This window comes from Aotus nancymaae, unplaced genomic scaffold (genome assembly GCF_030222135.1).
Source record: "Aotus nancymaae isolate 86718 unplaced genomic scaffold, 86718_ANA_hifiasm-v0.15.2.pri h1tg000008l, whole genome shotgun sequence".
Taxonomy (NCBI): Eukaryota; Metazoa; Chordata; class Mammalia; order Primates; family Aotidae; genus Aotus; species Aotus nancymaae.
In genome coordinates, this window is record NW_026988419.1 from 2,208,415 (window position 1) to 2,229,980 (window position 21,566).

Sequence of the window (21,566 nt, forward strand, 5' to 3'; positions counted from 1 at the left end):
GTTTATTTTTTTGAAACAGGGTCTGCCTGTGTCACCATCACGCCACACCTCCCAGGCTCAAGCGATCCTCCCACATCAGCCTCCCATGTATCTACGTTACATGCAGCTAATTTTTAATTTTTTTGAGAGGCAGGATCTCCCTATGGTACCCATGCTGGTCTTGAACTCCTGGGTTCAAGTGATCCTCCAGCACTGCTAGGATTGCAGACTTGAGCCACCAGTCTGGGCCCACATTCAGGAGAAATGTGTCTGGACAGGAAGCAGAGTGCTCAAGGGCGGGCAAAACAGACCTCTGCCCTCATGGAGGGCACGATCCAGCGGAAGAGGAATGTTTTGAGAGATGTACGAAGCACTGGCCATCAAATTCTGGGGAGTTGCTGGACTAGGACAAGGGGTAGGAAGGCCTTTCCTAGAAAGTGTGGTTGGAGCTGAGGATTAGGGATGACTAGGAGTTAGGCTGATGAAGGAGGTGAGGTGGCGACGGGAGGAGAAACGGTCTGTCTCTGTCCGAGATTACCCTGTGTTAGGGCAGTGGCTGACCCTTTTCTGGGATCACCCAAGGTGGGATAGTGGTTGGATGGGACACGTGGACTGTCAAGACTAGTAGATTTTGAATCCTGCCTCTGCCATGTCCTGCTGTGTGGCCTTGGGCAATTGTCTCTCTGTTGCTTCTGATAGGAAAGGAGGGTGGAAGAGAGATTCAAGCTAAAGAGAGACAAGGTCCATCAGGTTTTAAAGTGTTGGCTTTGGCGGCTGTGTGGAGATTGGATTAGGGCGGGAGGGATTTGGGTTACGGTGACAATCAAGGTGGCTGGGGCCAGGCTTTGGTGCTGTGGGTGAGGAAGAATACAAAGTGATGTTTTTTGGATTTTGTTTGGAGGGAGTCTCGGTCTGTTGCCCAGGTTAAAGTGCAATGGCGCGATCTTGGCTCACAGCAACCTCCACTTCTGGGTTCAAGCGATTCTCCTGCCTCAGCCTCCTGAGTAGCTGGGATTGCAGGTATGAGCCACTACGCCTGGCTAATGTTTGCATTTTTAGTGGAGATGGGGTTTCACCATCATGGTCAAGCTGGTCTCAAACTCCTGGCCTCAAGGGATCTGCCTGCCTTGGCTTCTCAAAGTGCTGGCATTATAGGCGTGATCAGAAATGATAATTTGTTGGATATGGTCTGTGAGGGCGTGGTCAAGGGTTACTTCCAGGTTTCTGGCTTCTGTTATTATCAGTAAAACAGAAGAAGAATGGCTGAACTTCATTAATTAATATATTTTCCATTTGTTGTGGTCAGGCAAAGAATATTTTCCATCTATTCCATTTAAAGACTAATAACAAAAGTAAATTCTTCTTTATTCTGCAGGGATAAGTCTTGAGAACAAAATTTACTAGACATTGAAAGCCTCTGAGTCTCCCATCTTTCTCCCCAGAGGTAACGACTATCCTGTGTTTTGATTAATTTCGCCTTTGCTGTTGATTGTTTTACCTCATAGGCATAGTTTTAAAAATAATATAGTGATTGGTTTCGTGTGCTTTTCCACTTTATGTTTATTCTGCTTCCGGTTCATTGACATTTTCTTTTTTTATTTTTTAACTCTTCACTTTTTAGTTTACGTTACAGAAGTCACCATTATAAACTTTTTCCATCCAAGGGTTTATTACAGTCTTTTTTTTTTTTTTCGTTTTTGAAAAACACTTTTTCAGCCTTTCATTCTGTCAGTCACTCAGGCTGCAGTGCTGTGGCTCGATCTTGGCTCACTGCAACCTCCACCTTCCAGGTTCAAGTGATTCTCCTGCCTCAGCCTCCTGAGTAGCTGGGACTACAAGCACACGCCACCACACCCAGCTAATTTTTTTGTATTTTTAGTAGAGATGGTGTTTTATCATGTTGGCCAGGCTGGTCTTGAAGTACTGGCCTCAAGTCACCCACCCACCTTGGCCTCCCAAAGCGCTATTACAGGCGTGAGCCACCGTGCCTGGCTTGTTTGTTTCGGTCTTAATAAAATTTGGAAAATTTTTGAAAACAAGAATAAGGGACGCTGGTCACATTGGTTCACACCTACAGTCCCAGCCTTTGGGAGGCCAAGATTGGAGGGAGCTCAGGAGTTCCAGGCCAGCCTGGGTAACACAAATAGACTCTGTCTCTCAAAAAAAAAAAAAAAAAAAAATCCTAAAAGGTAGAAGAAACCCAGGTATCCATCAACAGACAATGGAAAAACCAAATGGGGTCATACGCCCAAGGGAATATCATGCAGCCTTGAAAAGGAAGGAGACCCTGCAGAAGACCCTGCTACAACCTGGAGGAATGTTAGGACATTATGCTCGTGAAATATGAGAGTCACAAAAGGACCAGTGCTGTCACCTGCAAAATAAGGTTCTTAAAAACAATAACAAAAAGGGCAAATACACTTGAACACACTTCTCTGAGGTCCCCAGCGGAGTCAAATTCATAGAGACAGAAGCGGAGGGAGGTTACCTGGGACTGGGGGAGGGGCAGCGGGTTAGGGCTGGGGTTGGGGTTAGGGTTAGAGCTGGAATTTAACGGGGACAGAGCTTCAGGGCTGCAGGGTGAGAACGTTCTGGAGATCAGCTGCACAGCAATGTGCGTGTACTCAGCACGGCCGCCCCGTACACTTGGCGATGGTGAAGGAGGTAAATGTGATGTACTGTGTCTTGTAGCACGATCCAGAAATTGGTCTGAGTAGAAAAGGCTCCTCCAGCTCCACCCGCCCCAGCTCAACCACAGCAGCCCTCCTCCGCTCAGGCCTGCTCACCCCGAGCCCCAGGCTTGGTCCCCAGAGCCCAGGGGACCTCACCTGCTGCCCAGCCTCTGCCTGTCCCACCCCACTCCCCACCAAGCCATGCGCCTCCTCTCAGGCTGAGCTTTCTGGGGTTTTCCTGCCTGCACCCTGCCTGGCTTCCCACTGTCATCCTGGGGCTCTCAGGGAAGATGTCGCCCTCATGGGACCTTCCTACCCCCTGCTAGTCGCCCCCCCTAGTTCCCAATACCTCCTGCTTCATCTTGCTGAGTTAGGAAAATTGTGGGCTAAATTTTGGAGGAGATTCACTCTCAGGTCCTTAATTCATTCATTCACTCCAAAGTTAAAGCCAGTCGGGAGCTTTTGCAGCCACTCCGTGATTATTTTTCAAGTTGGAATTGTTTTGGTTTCGGAGACAGAGTCTCATTCTGTCAGCCAGGCTGGAGTGCGATGGTTCAGTTACGGCTCCCTGCAGCTTCGGACCTCCCAGGCGCAAGTAGTCTTCCCACTTCAGCCTCCCTAGTAGCTGGGACCACTGGCATGTGCCACCACACCTGACTCGTTTTTCATTTTGTGTAAAGACATGGTCTTGCTCTCTTGCCCAGGCTGGTCTCCAACCCCATGGGCTCAAGGGATCCTCACACCTCAGCCTCCCAGTGTGTTTGGATTACAGACATGAGCCACTGCACTCTCCCTCCTCTTTTTTTTCGAGACAGGGTCTCACTCTGTCACCCGGGCTGGACTGCAGTGGCGTGATCCTGGCTCACTGCCTCAGCCTCAGCCTCCCAAGTAGCTAGGCTTATTGGCACCGGCCACAATGCCTGGCTAATTTTTTTTGGTAGCGTCTCACTATTTTGCCCAGGCTGCTCTCAAACTCCTAACCTCAAGTGATCCTCCCGCCTCAGCCTCTCAGAGCACTGAGATCACATGTGTGAGCCACTGCGCCCTGCTGGGTGTTTGGTGACAACATTCGTTCCCAGCCCCTGCCATGCTCTCCCCTGAGTGGCAAGAGCTGTCACCATATTTCTTAGTGAGATGTCCTGGTGAGATCTGGAGGGCAGGAGGCAGGCAGAAGCCATTCATCCGTGGTCGGCAGTAGCTGGTGAAGGGGTGGACTCAGCCCCGCCCTGGCTCTGGCACTGAGCTGGATATGGTCTGGACTACATAGAGCTTGGTGTCCCCAAGAGCATCAGGTGGTAGAGGGTGCTAAGGAATCCAAATGGTGTCGTACAGGAACAGCCCTTCCTAATCAGAGACCAGAAGGACCAAGATGACAATCCTCAGAGAGTGCATGCCACAGCCTGGGCCTCCCCTGGCCCCAGGTGACGGTAACCAGGAATCCCAGGAATGGAGGCTTTATCTCTTCCTCCACCCAGAAAAGACTGCTGCTTCTGCTTTGAAATTCCTGGACCTCAGAGGAAGGGCTGTAACCAGATATCACGACAGTCAGGTGACTCTGGCAGGAAGGTAGGAGGCAGGGTGGCCAAGCGTCCCCATGTGGCCAGGGTGTCACCATACACTTTGTGGACAAGTATCTTTTGTTTACTGCAAGTGACATTGGTGTGTGTGTGCTCTCCAGTCTTGCTCAGGCACATGAAAAAATTCACAACATAGTGAACAACATAGCAAGAGCCTGTTTCTATTTATTTATGTATATATTTTTTTTTTTAGACAAGAGTTTCGCTGTTGTTACCCAGGCTGAAGTGCAATGGCACGATCTCGGCTCACCGCAGCCTCCACCTCCTGGGTTCAAGCAATTCTCCTGCCTCAGCCTCTCGAGTAGCTGGGACTACAGGCGTGCACCACCATGCCTAGCTCATTTTTGTATTTTTACTAGAGATAGGGTTTCACCTTGTTGACCAGGATGGTCTCGATCTCTTGACCTCGTGATCCACCCGCCTCAGCCTCCCAAAGTGCTGGGATTATAGGTGTGAGCCACCGCGCCCGGCCTATTTATGTATTTTTTAGGACAGAGTCTCCCTCTGTCCCCTAGGCTGAAGTGCAGTGGCGCCAACCTCCGCCTCCTGAGTTCAAGCAATTCTCCTGCCTCAGCCTCTTGAGTAGCTGGGATTACAGGCACCCACCACCATGCCTGGCTAATATTTGTATTTTTCTTTTTTCTTTTTAAATTTTTATTTATTTACTTTTTTGGAGACGGAGTCTCGCGCTGTTGCCCAGGTTGGAGTGCAATGGTGCAATCTCAGCTCACTGCAACCTCCTCCTCTCAGGTTCAAGGGAGTCTCCTGCCTCAGCCTACCAAGTAGCTGGGATTACAGGTGCCCACCACCACGCCTGACTCATTTTTATATTTTTAGTGGAGATGAGGTTTCACCATGTTGGCCAGGCTGGTCTTGAGCTCCTGATATCAGGCAGTCCGCCCACCTCAGCCTTCCGAAGTGCTGGGATTACAGCTGTGAGCTGTCAGGTCTCTACATGCAAGCCTGGAGCCTGAAAGTCTGAAGTCCTGCTTGCCTCGGCTGACGTCTCCCACCCCCACCCCCCTCCACTCCCCCACCCCCACCTGGGTTCGCCATTGTCCCTAATCGCCTGGCAGCTTCCCTGGACGAGCCCCTCACCCAACCCTGCCATCTTAACTGTTCTTATAATAATGTAAACACCTCTCACCCACCCCTGCCATTGTAACTGAACTTGTGGTCATGTATACTCCCCTGCCCCTACCCCACACCACTGTAACTGAACTTACTCTGCAACACCCCGCCCCCCAAAAAACTACCCAAACCTATAAAACCAACTTCTATCCCACTGCCCTTTGCTAATGCCCTTTTCGGCCTTAGCCCACCAGCACCCAGGTGAAGAAACAGCCATGTTGCTCACACAAAGCCTGTTAGGAAGCTCTCTTCATTCAAAGCGCGCATTTTTCAACATGAGCCACTGCAACTGATTTTTGTATTTTTAGTGGAGACGGGGTTTCACATGTTGGCCAGGCTGGTCTTGAACTCCTGACCTCAAGTGATCTGTCCACCTTGGCCTCCCAAAGTGCTAGGATTACAGGTATGAGCCACTGCACCTGGCCAAAAACTATCACAAGAAAAGGAGTGTCAAAAAATTTAGGCCAGGCTTGGCATGGAGGCTCACACCTATAATCATAGCACTTTGGGAGGCGAGGCTTCAGCCCAGGAGTTCCAGACCAGCCTGGGCAATATGGTGAAACCCCATCTCTACCAAAAATGCAAAAATTAAGTGGGCAAGGTGGCACACACCTGTAGTCCCCGCTACTTGGGAGGCTGACGTGGGAGAATCTCTTGGGCCCAGGTGGCTGATGCTGCAGTGAGCCGTGATTGCACCACTGCACTCCATCCTGGGCTACAGAGCAAAACTCTGTCTCAAAGCAAAGTCAATGGTTCCCTTTGGTGGGAAGGGAAGAAGTGGGGTTTGAATGAGGGGGTGCATATGGGTGGGGAGATGCTGGCCGTAGTCAATTTCTTGATTTGAGTGGTAGTTACTTTGGGGTTCAATTCTGTAACTCTTCTTTACCCCATTTTATGCACTGTTTTAATGTTTGACATATCTCAAAAGGAAAGAAGGAAAAGGAAGGAAGAAGCTTGCAGTTTGATCCAGATTAGATGCAACTGTTCAGCTGTGTTTTGCATTTTCATCTCAGCCAGTATTTTTCAAAATGTGACATGTACAAATTTCCAAAGGGCGGTACTGAGACAAGATAGGTAGTCAAGAAAGTGACCATGTTCTTGGGACACAGCAACCGTGGTGACCATACAGTCAACACAATAAGCCTCACATTCGAATTGTAATTGAGCTCATTCAAGCAAAGCTAGCTTCAGTGGGGACTTTCTAGACAACACGTGCATTTTCATTTTACCTATCCTCAAACTGACCCTTTGCTCATTATAACAGTAAAAAGCACAGCCTGGGTGGAGATTTAAGAAGCTAATGAGACACGCAATATATGAACACGCATGTCCAGCTACTGCGCATATGCACCCAGAGGTACACCCAGAACATGCTTACTAGCAACACCTCTTCCCACCCCCTCATGAATAATCATGTGAGATTTCCATAAAGGGAGCCTCCCCAGTGCCAGCTTTGCTGTCTCTTCCTTATGAGCAGCCCGCCCTGAGTCCTCCTCTCTGCCTATTCTGCACTTAACTTTTAAGATACTCTTTTTCCTTTGCAATAAATTATTCTATGCTGCATCTCCTTTGCTGTTGTATCTTGTTTAAGTTATTGCAAGCTAAGAAGACGAGAACTGAAGTCTCACATCAGCTGCCAACAGCCCTCCAGATTATTGTAGGTTGTGTGGGTGTCACAGTGATTCCATCTCACCAGGGTCACATCTGATGAATGCCAGTTCTCGGAGGGCCTCGAAGATTTCCAGTTCATGCTGTGTTCCCTGTGCAGGAGCACCTACTTCCTGTAAATCCTGCCCTGCGGACAGAGCAACTTTGATGTCATCATATTTCAATTGTCCTACACATCCCTTTGAGGTCACCCCTCCCCTGTGGCCTTCGGTCTTGGAGGGTTAAAGCTGCCATCTTGTGTTGATGCCACCTGAGACCCAGACATGGCTTCTGTTCACAAGTCTCTATCAAATGTGTTTTTCTAAGAAACTGGGTATGTCCGTCAGCGATTCTCCTGCCTCAGTCTCCCATGGTGGCTCACGCCTTTATAGGAGGTCGAGGTGGGTGGATTGCTGGAACCCAGGACTTTGAGACCAGCCTAGGCAACATGGTGACACCCAGACACCACCCAGAACCTGCTTACTAGCAACACCTACAAAAAAATATAAAAATTAGCTGGACTTGGTGGCGCATGCCTATAGTCCCAGCTACTTGAGAGGCTGAGGTGGGAGGATTGCTTGAACCCAGGAGGTTGAGGCTGCAGTGAGCTGAGATTGTGTCACTCTACTCCAGCCTGGGCAGCAGAGTAACACCCTGCCAAAACAAAACAAAACAACAAAAACACCCCAGAAACTCCTGAAAAGCAGCCCCTGCAACCAGGAGGCTGCTGTCTTGTCTTTTCAACAATTGTCTACTCCAACAGATGCATTACTGTGGGAACAGCAAGATGAGCTGGTGATGCCACATACTCCCCTTGTTCAGCAAACAAACAGTGAACAGCTATGTGGTTATCTGAAACTGCTCCAGGCTGGGCGTGGCGGCTCATACCTGTAATCCCAGCACTCTGGGAGGCTGAGGCGGGCCGATCACTTGAGACCAGGAGTTCGAGACCAACCTGGCCAATATGGTTAAACCCCATCTCTACGAAAAATACAAAAATTAGCAGGGCATGATGGTACATACCTCCTATCCCAACTACTTGGGAGCCTGAGGCAGGAGAATCACTTGAACCGGGGAGGCGGAGGTGGCAGTGAGCTGAGATTTCACCACTGTACTCCAGCCTGGGTGACAGAGCGAGACTCTGTCTCAATAATAATAAAATAAAACCCCCTCCCGAGTAGCTGGGACTACAGGTGTGTACCACCACGCCCAGCTAATTTTTGTATTTTTTAGTAGAGACAGGTTTCACCATGTTGGCCAGGATGGTCTCAATCTCTTGATCTCATGATCTGCCGGCCTCAGCCTCCCAAAGTGCTAGGATTAGAGCCACTGTGTACAGCATTTTTTTTTTTTTTTTTTTTTTATTTTTTCCTGAGATGGAGTCTCGCTCTGTCATCCAGACTGGAGTGCAGTGGTGCTATCTCTGCTCACTGTAACCTCTGACTCCCTGGCTCAAGCTATTCTTCTGCCTCAGCCTCCTGAGTAGCTGGGATTACAAGTGCCCACCAGCATACCTGGCTAATTTTTGTATTTTTAGTAGAGACAGGATTTCACTATGTTGACCAGACTGTTCTAAACTCCTGACTTCAAATGATCAGCTCGCCTTGGCCTCCAAAAGAGCTGGGATTACAGGTGTGAGCCACCTTGCCCAGCCAAGTTTTCAAAATTTTTAAAGGAAGACCAAACGCAGTGCCTCACGCCTATAATCCTAGCACTTTGGGAGGCCAAGGCTGGAGGATCTCTTCAGCCCAGGAGTTTGAGACCAGCCTGGCCAACATGGTGAAACCCTGTCTCTACCAAAAATATAAAACAATTAGCTGGGCGTGGTGGTGCATGCACCTGTAGCCCCGGCTGCCAGGGAGGCTGAGGCAGGACGTCCACATGAGCCTGCTGGTCAAGGCTGCAGTAAGCCATCATTGCACTCCAGCCTGGGCAACAGAGCAAGACCCTGTCTCACGAAATTTTTTTTTAAGTATTTCATAAATTTCTACTTTTTTTACTATGTATTTGTGGGAGTTTTTTGGTTGGTTGGTTGAGGAGTTTTGCCCTTTTACCCAGGCTGGAGTGAACTGGCACAATCTAGGCTCACTGCAGCCTCCACACCCCCCACCCTGGTGATTCTCCTGCTCCAGCCTCCCGAGTGCTGGGATTACAGGTACCCGCCGCCATCCCCAGCTAATTTTTGTATTTTTAGGAGAGATGGGTCACCACGTTGGCCAGGCTGGTCTCAAACTCCTAACCTCAGGTGATCCACTCATCCGGCCTCCCAAAGTGCAGGGATTACAGGCGTGAGCCACCGCTCCCAGCCTTTACTGTATATTTGGTAACATAAGGTATCAAAGAGCTATTAAATAAACATCACTCCCATTTGGTACAGGGCCAATATATAATTATATATACCATTCCTAGAGAAAACAATGTAAATATACAGAAAGGAACAGCCAAGTTATATCTTGAGACCTAAAACAGATGCCATTTCTAATTCGGAACTAATAAAAAAACTATATGTTAAAGAACAAGTGACTTTGTCCCTTGTAAAAGCTGTCACTTGATTTCCAACAACTCCTCTTTCATACAATGGAGAAAACACAATGTATTACCCTCTCACAAAACTTTTACATGTCAATCTAGTCTAAATGGTATTTGAACAATAACAAAAATCTTTTTTTTTTTTGAGACAGAGTCTTGCTCTGTCGCCCAGGCTGGAGTGCAGCTGCACGATATTGGCTCACTGCAACCTCCACCTCCCGGGTTTAAGCAGTTCTCCTGCTTCAGCCTCTCAAGTAGCTGAAATTATAGGTGTGAGCCACCACACCCAGCTAATTGTTTTGTATTTTTGGTAGAGAAGGGGTTTCACCATGTTGGCCAGGCTTGTTTTGAACTCCTGACCTCAAGTGATCCACCTGCCTCGACCTCCCAAAGTGCTGGGATTACAGGCATGGGCTACCATGCCCAGCCAAAAATATTTTAATAAATTCCAAAACCTTATTTTAACCATTACTGCTCTATAGCAATAGTTGAAGTCCCAACCTGAGCCAAGGGCAGTGTTGGTCTTGAGCTAAAGACACTTGAGTATCTTTCCTACAGCGGCAGATACAGTTCCCCAGAGACATGTGCACCAACCAAGAACGTCCCCAAATCTACAGTACTCACTGCCACAGCACAGCGGGGAGGGGGACTGGGGTGTCTCCTCAGAGGGGAGGCAGCATAGATGGGAGGGGAGGGGCTGGGGTGTCTCCTCAGAGGGTGAGGAGCATAGAGGGGAAGGGAGGGGCTGGGGTGTCTCCTCAGAGGGCGGGCAGCCCAGAGGGAAGGGGAGGGGCTGGGGTGTCTCCTCTTTGGGGCTCTCACAGGCTGCCTGGGTCCTGGCAGCACCCCACACACAGCCTTCACCCCAACACCAAACCCTCAGATGCTCGCCTGTCCCTGCACATACTTGGCTCCAGGGGAAGGCTCTGGGGACAGGAACAGATGTGGTGACCGTGGCCTCTGGGACATCTCGGGGGTGTGAGGACACACAGACTGAGGCCACCTGAGGCGGCTGAGCCCTGGAGGAGGGAAGGCACCAAGGGCAGGTGTGGGATGTCTTTGGTCCCCTCCCACAGCCAGCCCCATTTGATGGTGGCAGAACAAAGGCAGCCGTGCCCAGTCACTGTGGTCCAGGCGCTGCGAGGCTCTGACAAGGGACACTATTGAGCGTTTCTTTGAAGAAAATTCACTGTAACCAGATCAAATGAGCTTGTTAATTCCGACACCCCAGGAAATGGTGCGGGGAGCAGAGGCCGGGCTCACCGTGGCTTTCATCCTAGTTTCTGGCAGCTCTCGGGGAAGCCAAGCCAGGGAGCTTCCCTCACTGAGACTGGAAGGAGAGCAGGCTGGGCTCCGGCTGGCTGGGGAAGGGACTGCCCAGTGGCAGCCAGCTCTGCCTGGGACCCAAGGCAGGTGGGATCCGTGGGTGCTCGGAACACTGGATGGGCGACAAGGCCAGGCTGTGTCACCAGGAGCTGCTTTCTCTTCCCGGTTAGGAAGGCACTGGAGGGCCCTCCTCCCTTCCCCAGGCCCAGGCCTGTTTCTCTGTCCAGGCTCCCTTGGCACTGCCAGAGCACATTGGCCTGGGGCTGCCGGGCACCAAGTCACACCAGAGCTGGGGACAGGGCCTCACAGAGTGCTGCTTGACGGGGTGGGGTGTCACAGGACCCACAACCCCCACCAGGCCCTGTGGAGCTGGTGCAGAGAGGAAGCGGGGACAGGGTTGGACACGGCCACATGCGTCAGGGTGACGGGGGCGCTCTCAGTCCTGCATACTAATTACATTTTTAATCAGGCAGAATGAGACTCCGGCATCAATCTGCCACGCGGCCGGCTCTGAATCATGCTGGAACTGACAGGAAGGCTCCGGGTGGTGACATCGGCTCAGCAGCGAGGCGTGGAGCCTGAGCTGGGTCCCGTGTCCTGGGTGCAAGGGGCATTCCATGCCCAGGCTTCCCAGAGGCACCCCACACACCAGATGGCACTTCACACTTGATTTTATTCTGTGACACTAATTTGCTGAAAACCCCCATTTCCTGGGCAGAGGAGGGCAGAAGGGCCCAGAGAAAAGGGGGGCTGGCCTCCCAGAAGGACTAGGGCCTGCTCTGCTGGGGTTACTGCTGACCAGGCCTCAGCCTTCCTTCCAGCCCCACCCTCTCCCCTGCAGTTTGTTTAAAAGTTGAGCTGCAAAAATTAAATAAAAACAAACCCCTGAGTTGTTAAAAACCAAATTAAAAGTCTCCCTCCGTGTCAAGAGGTCCTACTCCTAAAGCCAACGCGGTGGGGCCGGCAGGTGGCGCAGGCGGTGGGTGGAGCTCTGCTGGCGCCTCAGTCCTCAGGCTCGTCGTCACACTCCTCCTCCTTCTCAGGGCCCGGGTGGCCCAGGGCGCCTGGCCGCTTCAGAATGGCGCTGTACTTGAGGGCTGTGGCCTCTGCCTGCAGGACCACCTCCACCAGGCTGAAGATGGTGATGACCTGTGCAGAGCACAGCCGTGAGGGGACGAGGACGGCCGCCTCGTCCCTGCAGCAGGACCCAGGCCCCTCCCTCAGCCTCTGGAAGCCTCTGCTGGCCCATCTGTAACAGGGGCCTGCTCCAGGAGGAACATCCTGGGTCAGGGCAGAGCTGGCATCAGAGGCATCTTGGACGTTCCCAAGGCTTACGAAGCACAACTTGGGAGCCCGGATCCACCTTTGGGGACACGTTGTTGGTGAAACCGGTTCCAGAAAATTTCTTGCGTGTAAACTCATAGCTTTTCTCAGGTTCTCAAAAGGACCCCAGAAGGATAGCACCCCTGCATTAGAGGGACAAGCAGAGCCCTGCCTCTCTCCACTGTGGTTGTTCCCAAGGAAGGGAAGGTGGTACCAGAAAGCAGGGCCCTCAGAAGGGGGTCTACGTGAGCTGGGAGGGTCTGGGGGCCCCAAAACCCCACCCGGGAGGCTGCAGTGCTGGGGGAGCCCAGGAGACATAGATGAGGGCAGGGGACACCACAGAAGGCAGGGGAGGGCTCACCGACTTGAGGGGATGGGACACTGAGGGGTTCTGACCTGCTGTGTCGGCTCCTGCTCTGTGTCCTCAGGCTCCCAGACCAGCGTGAGCTCCGGCTTCTTGCCCACCTTCTGGAAGTGGTGGGACCGCAGGGCTAGTGCCTGGAGTGCAAACACCAAGCCTCAGGCCTCGGCCCTGGGCACTGCCGCCTGCCCTTCCACCTTGGAGGGCTTCACTGCTTGGAGGCGGCCCTTGGCCCTCCATCCTGGCCCACCCCTGCCTGGCTGGAGGGAGCTTCAGGGAGGCCCTGCCAGGCCACCTCTGGCTGAGGCAGCAGGTGAGAGTAACCACGGGCCAAGGGCGGGGGCATGGAGGCCCGTGGCTGTGTGTGCTAACGGGCCCAGGGCTCACTGCACTGAGGTGGGAACAGAGAACGGTGGCGGCGGAGTGCTGCGCCCCCTGCTGGTGCCATCTGTCGGTGCAGGAGGCGCTGGGCCCACTGCAGGGTGACCTAGACTTGAACTTCAGGACAGAGAGCCCCAAGGCTCTGCAGGTGGACTCCGTGCTTCCTCTTCTGCCCGGCTCCAGGTTATGAGCACCACATTTGCTGCGCACAATGGGCTGGACGCTGCACTCCCCGGGCACTCTGGATATTAGGAAATTCAAAACCAGGCACAGGGGCCAGGTGGTGACCTGAGGACCCCAGGGCCAGCTGCAGCCAAGCCCCTAAGGCGGCGTTAGGACAGGTCCACGTCCCCTTGGAGACTGTGAATCAAGTCACCCAGCGAGGTAGCCGTGTCAGGGACAGTTCTCCCCCTTGTCTTCAGGGGACACAGTTTCCATTCACTGGCCTTTCATTCCTTCACGTTCCTCATAAGCACAGTCCCCAAAGCCCGCACACCCTGCCGAGCTGTACTGCCCATGGAGGGGCCTGCTTTCTGGTTCCTGGGTCCTTGGGAAAGGGGGCCAGGCCCAACCCTGCGCCTGGAGCCGCCATCCCAGGTGGGAGAGGTGGGCGTCTCAGCAAGGCCCATCAGGTAGGCTTTGTGCTAGGGCTGGGGGAGCGAGGGGTGGAGTGGGACCCATCACAGCCTGCACCCCTGCAGTGTGGGACGGCTTGGGCTGCCCCGCCCGCCCCGGGCTCTCCCAGGGCACTCACATTGCAGTAGATGCGCTTCTGCACGCCGTAGCGCAGCACCAGCACGTCAAAGGCTTGGTTCAGGACGCCCATCACCATGGCTTCTGACTCCAGGGGGCCACTCTCCTGCAGGGACAGTGCTACAGCCGTGGCACCTCCTGGCACTGCCCTGGGCTCCTTGAAGCCTCCTGGTGAGTTGGTGGCCAGGAGGGTTGGGAGCCAGAGGGAGGTGAGGGGCACCAGGCTGGAAGGCTCACCTTGACCAGAACGGCAAAGAAGAGGCCGGTGCTGAGCTCCTGCACGCGCTTGGAGGCCATGCGGCGGTCGTTGCAGTGGTCCGCCTGCTTCTGCAGGGTATCGGGCGCCAAGTCTAGTCGCTCCCGATAGCCTGGGAAGAGGGGGCGGGGTCATGGGCGGGGCATGAGTGTGGGAGCCTGGGGGCTGGGAAGAGCTAAGGCAGGGGGATGGTGGGCTGCATGGTGCTCTGCCCCAGGTGTCAGATTAGGCCCCTAGCATCCAGGGCAGCAGAAAGCATCCCTCCGAGGTCAGCGCCCTCCTCCCAGCTGTGTCCAGGACTGGCTGTGGGGAGGGCAGCACTGGTCCATAGGAAGAGTTTCCAGGCCAGGCTGCCTGCGCTTTGGTCACCCAACCATTGGACCTCTGAAGTCATGGCAGAGTGGTCTTGGGCCACTGAGCACCCGCTGTGGGGGTGGGCAGCCCTAATCTGGCCCAGGTCTGCCCAGGCCCCGATCGAACCCCTCACCTAGTGCGGCAGCCAGGAGGCGGTGCACCAGGACGTCAGCGAAGCGGCGAATGGGCGAGGTGAAGTGTGTGTACAGGGGCACGTTGAGTGCGTAGTGCCGGAACTGTGCCGGGTCCTGCAGCAGCCCGGAGCAGAAGTACAGTGCCATCTGCGGGGCGGGGCAGGGCGAGTTAGAGCCTGGCCAGCCCAGAGCTGCCTAGCCAGACCCGGAGAGCCTGTACCACCCACAGTCTCGCCATCAGCAGTGATGTGTGCACAGGGGCTGCCAGCTGCTGAGCGAAGCCAGGGAGGACCAGGGCTAGGGCCCTTGCTGCACAAGGGGACCCAAAGGGAGGCCAGGAGGCTGGCTGGGCAGAACCCAAAGGTGCCCATGCTCCTCTCCAGAAGACAAACGTGGCCTGCCTGGGCTCCCAGGTACCCTCAAGATGGCAGTACTGAGAATGGCCTGGACAGGCACTACCAGGAACCAACAGTCTCTGGTCTACCCTTCCCCGGCAGGGGGCTGGGGCTGCTACTCTGGCCCAGGAAGAAGAAGAAAGAAAGGATGGGGCCGGGGAGGAGGAGGGGGAGGAGGAAAAGGAGGTGGAGGAGGAGGGGGAGGAAGAGGCAGAGGTGGAGGAGGAGGTGGAGGAGGATGATGATGAGGAGGATGACGAGAAGGAGGAGGAGGCCTGTGGTTTGGTCGGACCGCGGGCTGCAGACACTGTCTGCTGGAGACACATGCAGAAGCTGAGGAGACTGTGGGTCTTTGTTCAAGGAGGCCAAGTGCCTCCTCCGATCTGGCCAGAGTGGGTGGCGGGAGAGAAAGCCCAGGATGCCATCTCTGCCCTGTGTGACTCGAGCCTTGGGCTCCTGGCGCTTCCTCTCCAGCCCAGGCCCACCTTTGGTTGAGACCGACCTCATCCCCTTTGGCACTGACACTGCCCAGCTGAAGCCACACTTCACCCCAGCACCTCTGTGCCCCCCAGTCCTCCACAGCAGCCAAGGGAGGCAGTTTCCAGCCTGCCAGCCTCAGCCGTTCTCATCCCCAACCACCTGACCCTCCCAGGGGCTGACACACAGAGGTCTGAGTCCCACAGGCCCTTGTGCTGGGCAGGAGATACCCAGAGTCTCTAGTGACCAGCACAGAGCCCGGCCCAGCTGAGGCCATAGCCCCTGGAGCTGCTTATCCTGCAGTCCTCGAGCTTTCAGGGCTGGGGGCCAAGGCCAGTGCTGCTGCCTGGGAGCGAGTGTTCCTTGTAGAAGTCCAAGGTCACGCCCATGCGTCTTGCTGGCTCCCTTGCTCCCTGGCTGCTGTGCACACTCACACCCTCCCGTGGCCTTGGCCAGACAACCGGCTCCTGTTACTCTGTGCACACGGGCCCTGGAATCCAGGACGCAGCTAGCATTGACCTGCTCGGTTCCCTAACTCTGCTTCCCTTCCAGCCCCTGCTGGGCACTGGGTTAAGTCTGGGGCAAGTCTCCGGGGGAGGTGGGCGCAGCCTCTACGCCCAGACACATTTGGGCTTTGTTCTCAGCGGTGGCCCGGTTCCCCAGATGACCTGGGTGAGGATGACGAAGGGCCCCTCCTGGCTGCTGGAGGTGCTCAGGGTCAGGTGGGATGGGTGGGGACCGTGGCTTTCACACAGGCCCAGCCGTCCCTGGGACAGCCCTGGTGTTCTGATGCAGAAGCTCACTGGGGACTGCGTGCCCTCTCACACCTTTTTGTGCTCTCTGTGGCTGCCCCGCCCTGTCCCCACCCCAGTTCCCGGGGCTGAGGAACAGGAGCACCGGAGACCTTCTGATGATTCCCTGCCATCGGATTTCCAGGGAAGGGCGCCTCCGAGCTCCCTGGAAGGTGAGGCAGGAGAATGCAGCCTTTCAGGCGCTGGATGACTCAGGAGTGGCTCCAATCCCTGGAGCTCCAGCTTGGCTTGTACCTCCTTGGAGTTGGATGGATTTGGAGGCGGGGGGGATGGGAGGGGGCCCAGCGGGCAGAGCCAGAGGCAATTCTGGGACTCAGGGGCTGCTGTGCCTTTTCTGCTAGGCCTAGAGCCACTGGAGTGTAGAAAGAGAGAGCCCAGCAGGCACGGCCCAGCCCCTCTCCGCTGGGTGCCGAGGTGCTTGGTCGGGAAGACAAGGGACTGGGGGCAGGTCAGGGTGGCGAGGCCCAAGCAGGCCCTGATGGCTTGTCCTGCTGGATTACAAGGTGAAGTGCCAGAAGATAAATCTGCTGAGGTCAGCTAAAGCCATCCAGTTCTTGTGAACAGACTGAATCTGCTGAGTGACAGCCCCTGAAATACAGCCTGTCTCTGTCCCTGGGCTGGGCTGGGGTCCAGAGCAGACTCATCAGTATCCACAGCTCCCACTGACCCCAGGGTCCACTGGAGTCCTGGTCCCAGGATGCTCGGGCCCTGCATGGGTGAAGCTCAAGCCTAGTGGGGTGTGACAGGTGTCCCAGAACAAGCCCAGCTGTCTACCCCACAGGCTGCCGCCTCCCCGCAGGCCCAGGCCCAGGCTCACGGCCAAGTCTGTTTCTTTCCCACAATGGCCAGAGGCTGACAGCTGGTTCTGGACTCTACATGCTGAGGTGGAGGCTGCAGAGTGTTCCCTGGGACAGGAAGCTGCATGGGACCCTGTCTCTCCTCCAGGACCCCAGCCTGACAGGAGGTCTCAGTAGCCCTTCAGCTCTAGGGCACACTGTCCTTGAGCAAGTCTGAGCAGGAGGCAGCGGCTCAAACTCGAGGCTCAGGGTGCCCCTCCCACCCCCAGGAGTGTCCCCGCCTCTGGCAGAGGAGGAGCAGCCCCTGTCCACCCAGCCATGCCCAGAGCGGGGCAGGAATGGTGGTGGGCTGCGTTTGCACATGGAGATCACGGGTCTGGGGCCATGTGTGCTCCCAGGTGCAGGCAGGGACAGCAGCTGGGCCCTCCTTACCTGCATGGGCCGGGAGCACATGTTGGTGAGCACCTCCTTCCGGGCCAGTGAGTACTTGTCATCTCCAAATGTTTGGGTCAGGCTTTTCTAGAAGCAAATCCCAGAAACCTGTGTGACATGTGGGGCAGCTCGGAGAGAGACTCTGGGCCCCAAACTGAGCACCTCCTGCCCAGCTCTGGGCGGGGCGCAGAGTTGCCTGTGGGGCTCAGCCCTGCTCAGAGGGTATGGGTTGGGAGAGGGGTCAGCTGCCCACAACCTATGGCCCACACTGGCCTGAGGTCTGTCCCTTCCATGTCTTGCTGGCTGGCCTAGACTCGCTGGGCTCCAGTGCTCTGGGCTAGGGCACCTCCCTGCCCCCACCAGGGTCAGACCTGGGTGAGAAGTCTCCCTCCTCCAGGACCAGAGCCAAGGCCCTGGGCTCCTTAGCTTCACCCCAGGCAGGGAGCACCAGCTTCCTACAATTCCAGCCCCCACACTGAAAGCCTCTGGGCCCAAGACCAGCCCTTTCTGGCCACAGGACCCCTGCTCTCTGCTAAGCCCCCAGGTGTCTGGCTTGGCACAGTCCTGGTGAGGGGGCAGGACCCATTGTCAGGGCCCCTGTGACTCAGAGGGGGCCTTTCTCCCAGGGCCTCCTTCCTCCCCTACAGGGGAGGGACGCTGAGGGGAAGCAGAGGCCCTGAGACCCCGACCTTGCAGGTCTCTCTATTCTTTCCTCCAAGCAGGGCCTCCCCTGAACCCTGCCCAGCACTCACATTGAGGGCTCCTGCGGAGCTGAAGTCCACGGGCAGCCCCATCTGGTCGCAGAATTCCATCAGGTCATTGAGCATCCGTGTCTGGGGCGGGGGGTGCCGGCGCAGCAGGGCCTGCTCCGGGAAGGCGCGGTGGATCTTGTGGGCGACCGCCATGTTGGCCAAGAGCATGAACTCCTCCACAAGCCTGCAGAGGGTGGGTGAGACGGTAGGGACCCTGGGGTTGGGGGACAGCTGTGCAGGCTTTCTCACACTGCAGCCCTCCTGGCTCTATCACCCTTCAGGTCTCAGCTTAAGGACGACCTCCCAGCCATCTCATGTGTTCAGTCAAGCCCCCGCCTCGCCCAGCACCCCCATGGTCTCCCCTGTACCAGTCAGTCTACACTGCCTTCTCCTCTATTGGTTAGCTCCTGTGCTGGCTCCCCCATAGAGGGGGATCCTGGAGAGCAGGGAAGCTCCTGTCTACTAAATAATTCACCACGGCAGCCCCAGAGCTCAGCAGCCCGCCTGATCCAGAGAAGATGCTGAAGAAAGATCTCTGCTGAATGACAGGACGCCTGGAATCCTCAGGCAGCCCCAACTGTAAAAGGGCACCATGCCCGCCGAGGCCATGGCAACACAGGGGCCCCGGTCCAGGCCCTTCTCAGAGGGCTCCCTGGGGTGTGTGGCAGTGGTGAGTGGACCGAGGAGATCCCGAAGTCCCAGGAGTGCTGGGCTCTCTTCTCCCCTTGGGACTGTGCCTTGTCAGAGGGAAGCCTCCCGATAGGGTCTCTGAGGGTGAACAGGAGAGTCCGAGGCAGCAAGAGGGAAGCCCTCATCAGGGGACGGGGCAGGACCGGGGGTGGGATGAGATCCCAGAGTCACCCTTTTAGGAGCTGCTGCTCTGGCGTCATGGCACTTGGGTGTCATTAGACTCAACAGTCACTGTGAATGGACATGGCTCCCAGTGAAAGGACTGAGCAGGCCAAGGTCCCAGGCTGAAAGAGTAAGGACTGATAGGCGATGCGGGAGGTGAGCCAGGCAAAGGCTAGAGGGGCTGGTATCACACAGCACTGAGGTCGGCACCACTGTCTCTGCCACCAAATTTGGGGCAGGAGGCCACGCACTTCTTTTTCCCACCTTTGGTGGGACAAGAGGATCACGTGAGCACAACAGCTGGAGCCTTGCATGTCCTCATGCCTTGGTGACCAGGACCCTCTTCACAGTGAAAGCTGCTCCCCTCGGGGAGCCTGGGGGGCACTCTGCCCTCCCTGCCTTTCCTCAGGCTTCATGCCCAGCTCCACGCTTTCCCCTGTAGTGGGAGAGGTCAGGGAGGGAGTTCCCGCAGGCCTGGCTTTAGCGGGAGCCCTGCCATGAACTTCCTTTCCAGGAGATGTGGGTAGTGCTGTGGGTGAGCCTCGTCATCTGGCCATGCTTGTGGAAAGAAAGCCAGCCACAGGAAGGAAGAGAGAGCCCTGGCATGCAGAGCCCCTCCTCCACCCAGAGTGGGCCTGCCAGGGCAGACGTGTGGCTGTGCTCTGCCAGGCTGTCCTGAGAGCACATCTGCCTCCCCAGGGAGCCCGAGCTGCAGAGGAAGAAGGGCTGGGAAATGCCCCAGGAGGGCAGACCCCACCAGACAGGGCCAAGGGTAGGCCCCACCGGGGAGGAGGGAAGCCAGCCCGGCACCCCGGCCCCTCCTCTGCGGGGACTTCCTTGGGCCGGCTCATGGCACACAGTAAGACAGGTGACAGCTGGGGTGTGTGACCACAAGGATCAAGCTTCAGCTGGCCCTTCTACCACACAGGACATCCAGCAGGTAAAAGGAGGAGCTCCCACACTGCCCTCTGGTGGCAGCAACTGCCTGTAATGTGCCGCCCCACCTCCCAGCCCCTAACCTGTGCTTGTGCCCATCACCTCCTGCTGAAAACCCTTGTGTTCAAGTCCTTAACCCATGACAAGCCTCTCAAGTCCAAGTTTGAATCTCAACTCCACAACATTCTTGCTGTGGGATCCTGGACAAATCACAGAGCCTCCCCACCTCTGTCTCAAATGCAGGATGGGCATTACAATGGCACCTGCTCAGAGCTGTCACGGACGCAGAGAAAACAGGTTTTGCACTGACAGGCCCTCTGCCCAACTCATCAAAAGCCCTCAGATGCAGATGCTGCTCTCCTGTTGCCCCGCCTGCCCCCCACATGGCCATCTGGGGGTCTCCTCAACATGCCCTGTGATCTTCATCCCTGCCATCAATCTCTGTTCCTCAATTCTTTTGAAGCCTCCCCTGAAAAGCAGGCTGCAGTCCCTGACATGAACACTGTTCTAGGCTCACCTGCATCACTGTCTGGTGCCATTAGACTGTTTTTATTTGGATTTCATAATAACACATTGTGACCCCAAGAATCGTCAAAATCCCTGCTTGAAAAATATCTGATACTGGTCAGGCCATCAGCACCAAAATGCTTCAGATACACACAATCACGCATACTTTTGCCCTCACTCCACGAAGATTACCATGTGCCAGGCATGGTTCTGGACTTTCTCCCCATGCAGTCGGACAATCCTCCTGGGCAGAAGCACCCAGCTGTTCCCTGGTGGCCCCTTCCCCCTCCAGCCCAGCTGCAGCCTTCAGGAAAGACGGACAACTGTAGCCTCAGGGCCCACTCTGGGCTGCATTTTGCAATATGGCCGGCAGGGGGCAGCATGGCCCCACAGAGGGTAGCACTGAGGCTGAAGGCTAAGGAAGCCACCAGGCAGGGTGAAGGAGCAGGGCTGTGCGGGGCCGCCCTGGGGTCTCCCTATGCCCATGCCCCACCCTGCGGGTTTAGGAACTCAATGTCTGGGGGCCTCTGGGGCTGAGCCAGGCTCCTGCTCTCAGTTCCTGCAGGGGCTCTCCACATCCCCTCTCGTGGTCTTCAGTAAACAAGGACAGGAGGGAGGGGACAGGGAGAGGGCGGAGCTGCTGGGGAAGCCCCTGCCATGACCACAGACCTCAGGCAAGCTGCTTCCCTGGCAACTCCGCTACCTGTCCTCCCTGGACCCGAGCACAGTCCCAGGAGTCACCCTGCCCTCCACAGAGAACAAGCGCACTCTTGCTGACCTTGCACGTGAAGCCTGGTGAGGCTCTGGAGGAGAGGCCCACCTTGCCAGGGCCGGGGCTGAGTCTCTGCTTTCCCTTGTGCTCTCGGCCCCTTCCTCCCTCCCTCTTGAGGTTGGGGATCGGGACAGTGCCTGTGGAGCTCTGGCCCAGCCAGCTGGGCCACATCAAGCATGGACCCAGACAAAGGCCAAGGGCATTGAGTAGGGAGCCGACACTGCAGGGAGTCCACTTCCCGGGGCGCAGCCTTGGCCATGACGTTTGAGGACAGCTGCAGGGGCGTTTCCTGCCCTCAGGTCCTTCTGATGCTGCAGGTAGCAGATGGGGGCGGAGAGAACAGCTGGGCTCTGAGCAGGAGTGAGTGAAAGTGGGGCTGACCTCTGGCTCTGGTGGTAGCACCCTGGGGTC

The 21,566-nt window shown here is 55.7% G+C and overlaps 1 protein-coding gene across 4 annotated transcripts in view; it reads right to left on the reverse strand.

Annotated features, from left to right (window-relative positions):
* Positions 1-11,514: 11,514 nt before the first annotated feature.
* Positions 11,515-21,566, reverse strand: part of DIS3L2 (DIS3 like 3'-5' exoribonuclease 2) — a 392,467-nt gene continuing 382,415 nt past the window's right edge. For 3 of the 4 annotated variants that reach the window (XM_012434086.2, XM_012434085.3, XM_012434084.3), the window contains exons 15-21: positions 18,089-18,272; positions 17,337-17,423; positions 14,423-14,570; positions 13,917-14,047; positions 13,681-13,785; positions 12,581-12,682; positions 11,515-12,010 (exon numbers count right to left, since the gene is read on the reverse strand). In XM_012434086.2, the coding sequence (XP_012289509.2) occupies positions 11,864-12,010; positions 12,581-12,682; positions 13,681-13,785; positions 13,917-14,047; positions 14,423-14,570; positions 17,337-17,423; positions 18,089-18,272 (904 nt within the window). In that variant the 3' untranslated portion in view covers positions 11,515-11,863. Of the gene's footprint in view, positions 12,011-12,580; positions 12,683-12,829; positions 13,168-13,680; positions 13,786-13,916; positions 14,048-14,422; positions 14,571-17,336; positions 17,424-18,088; positions 18,273-21,566 lie in introns of those variants that run through there. The other variant, XM_012434087.3, reaches the window with a different exon arrangement.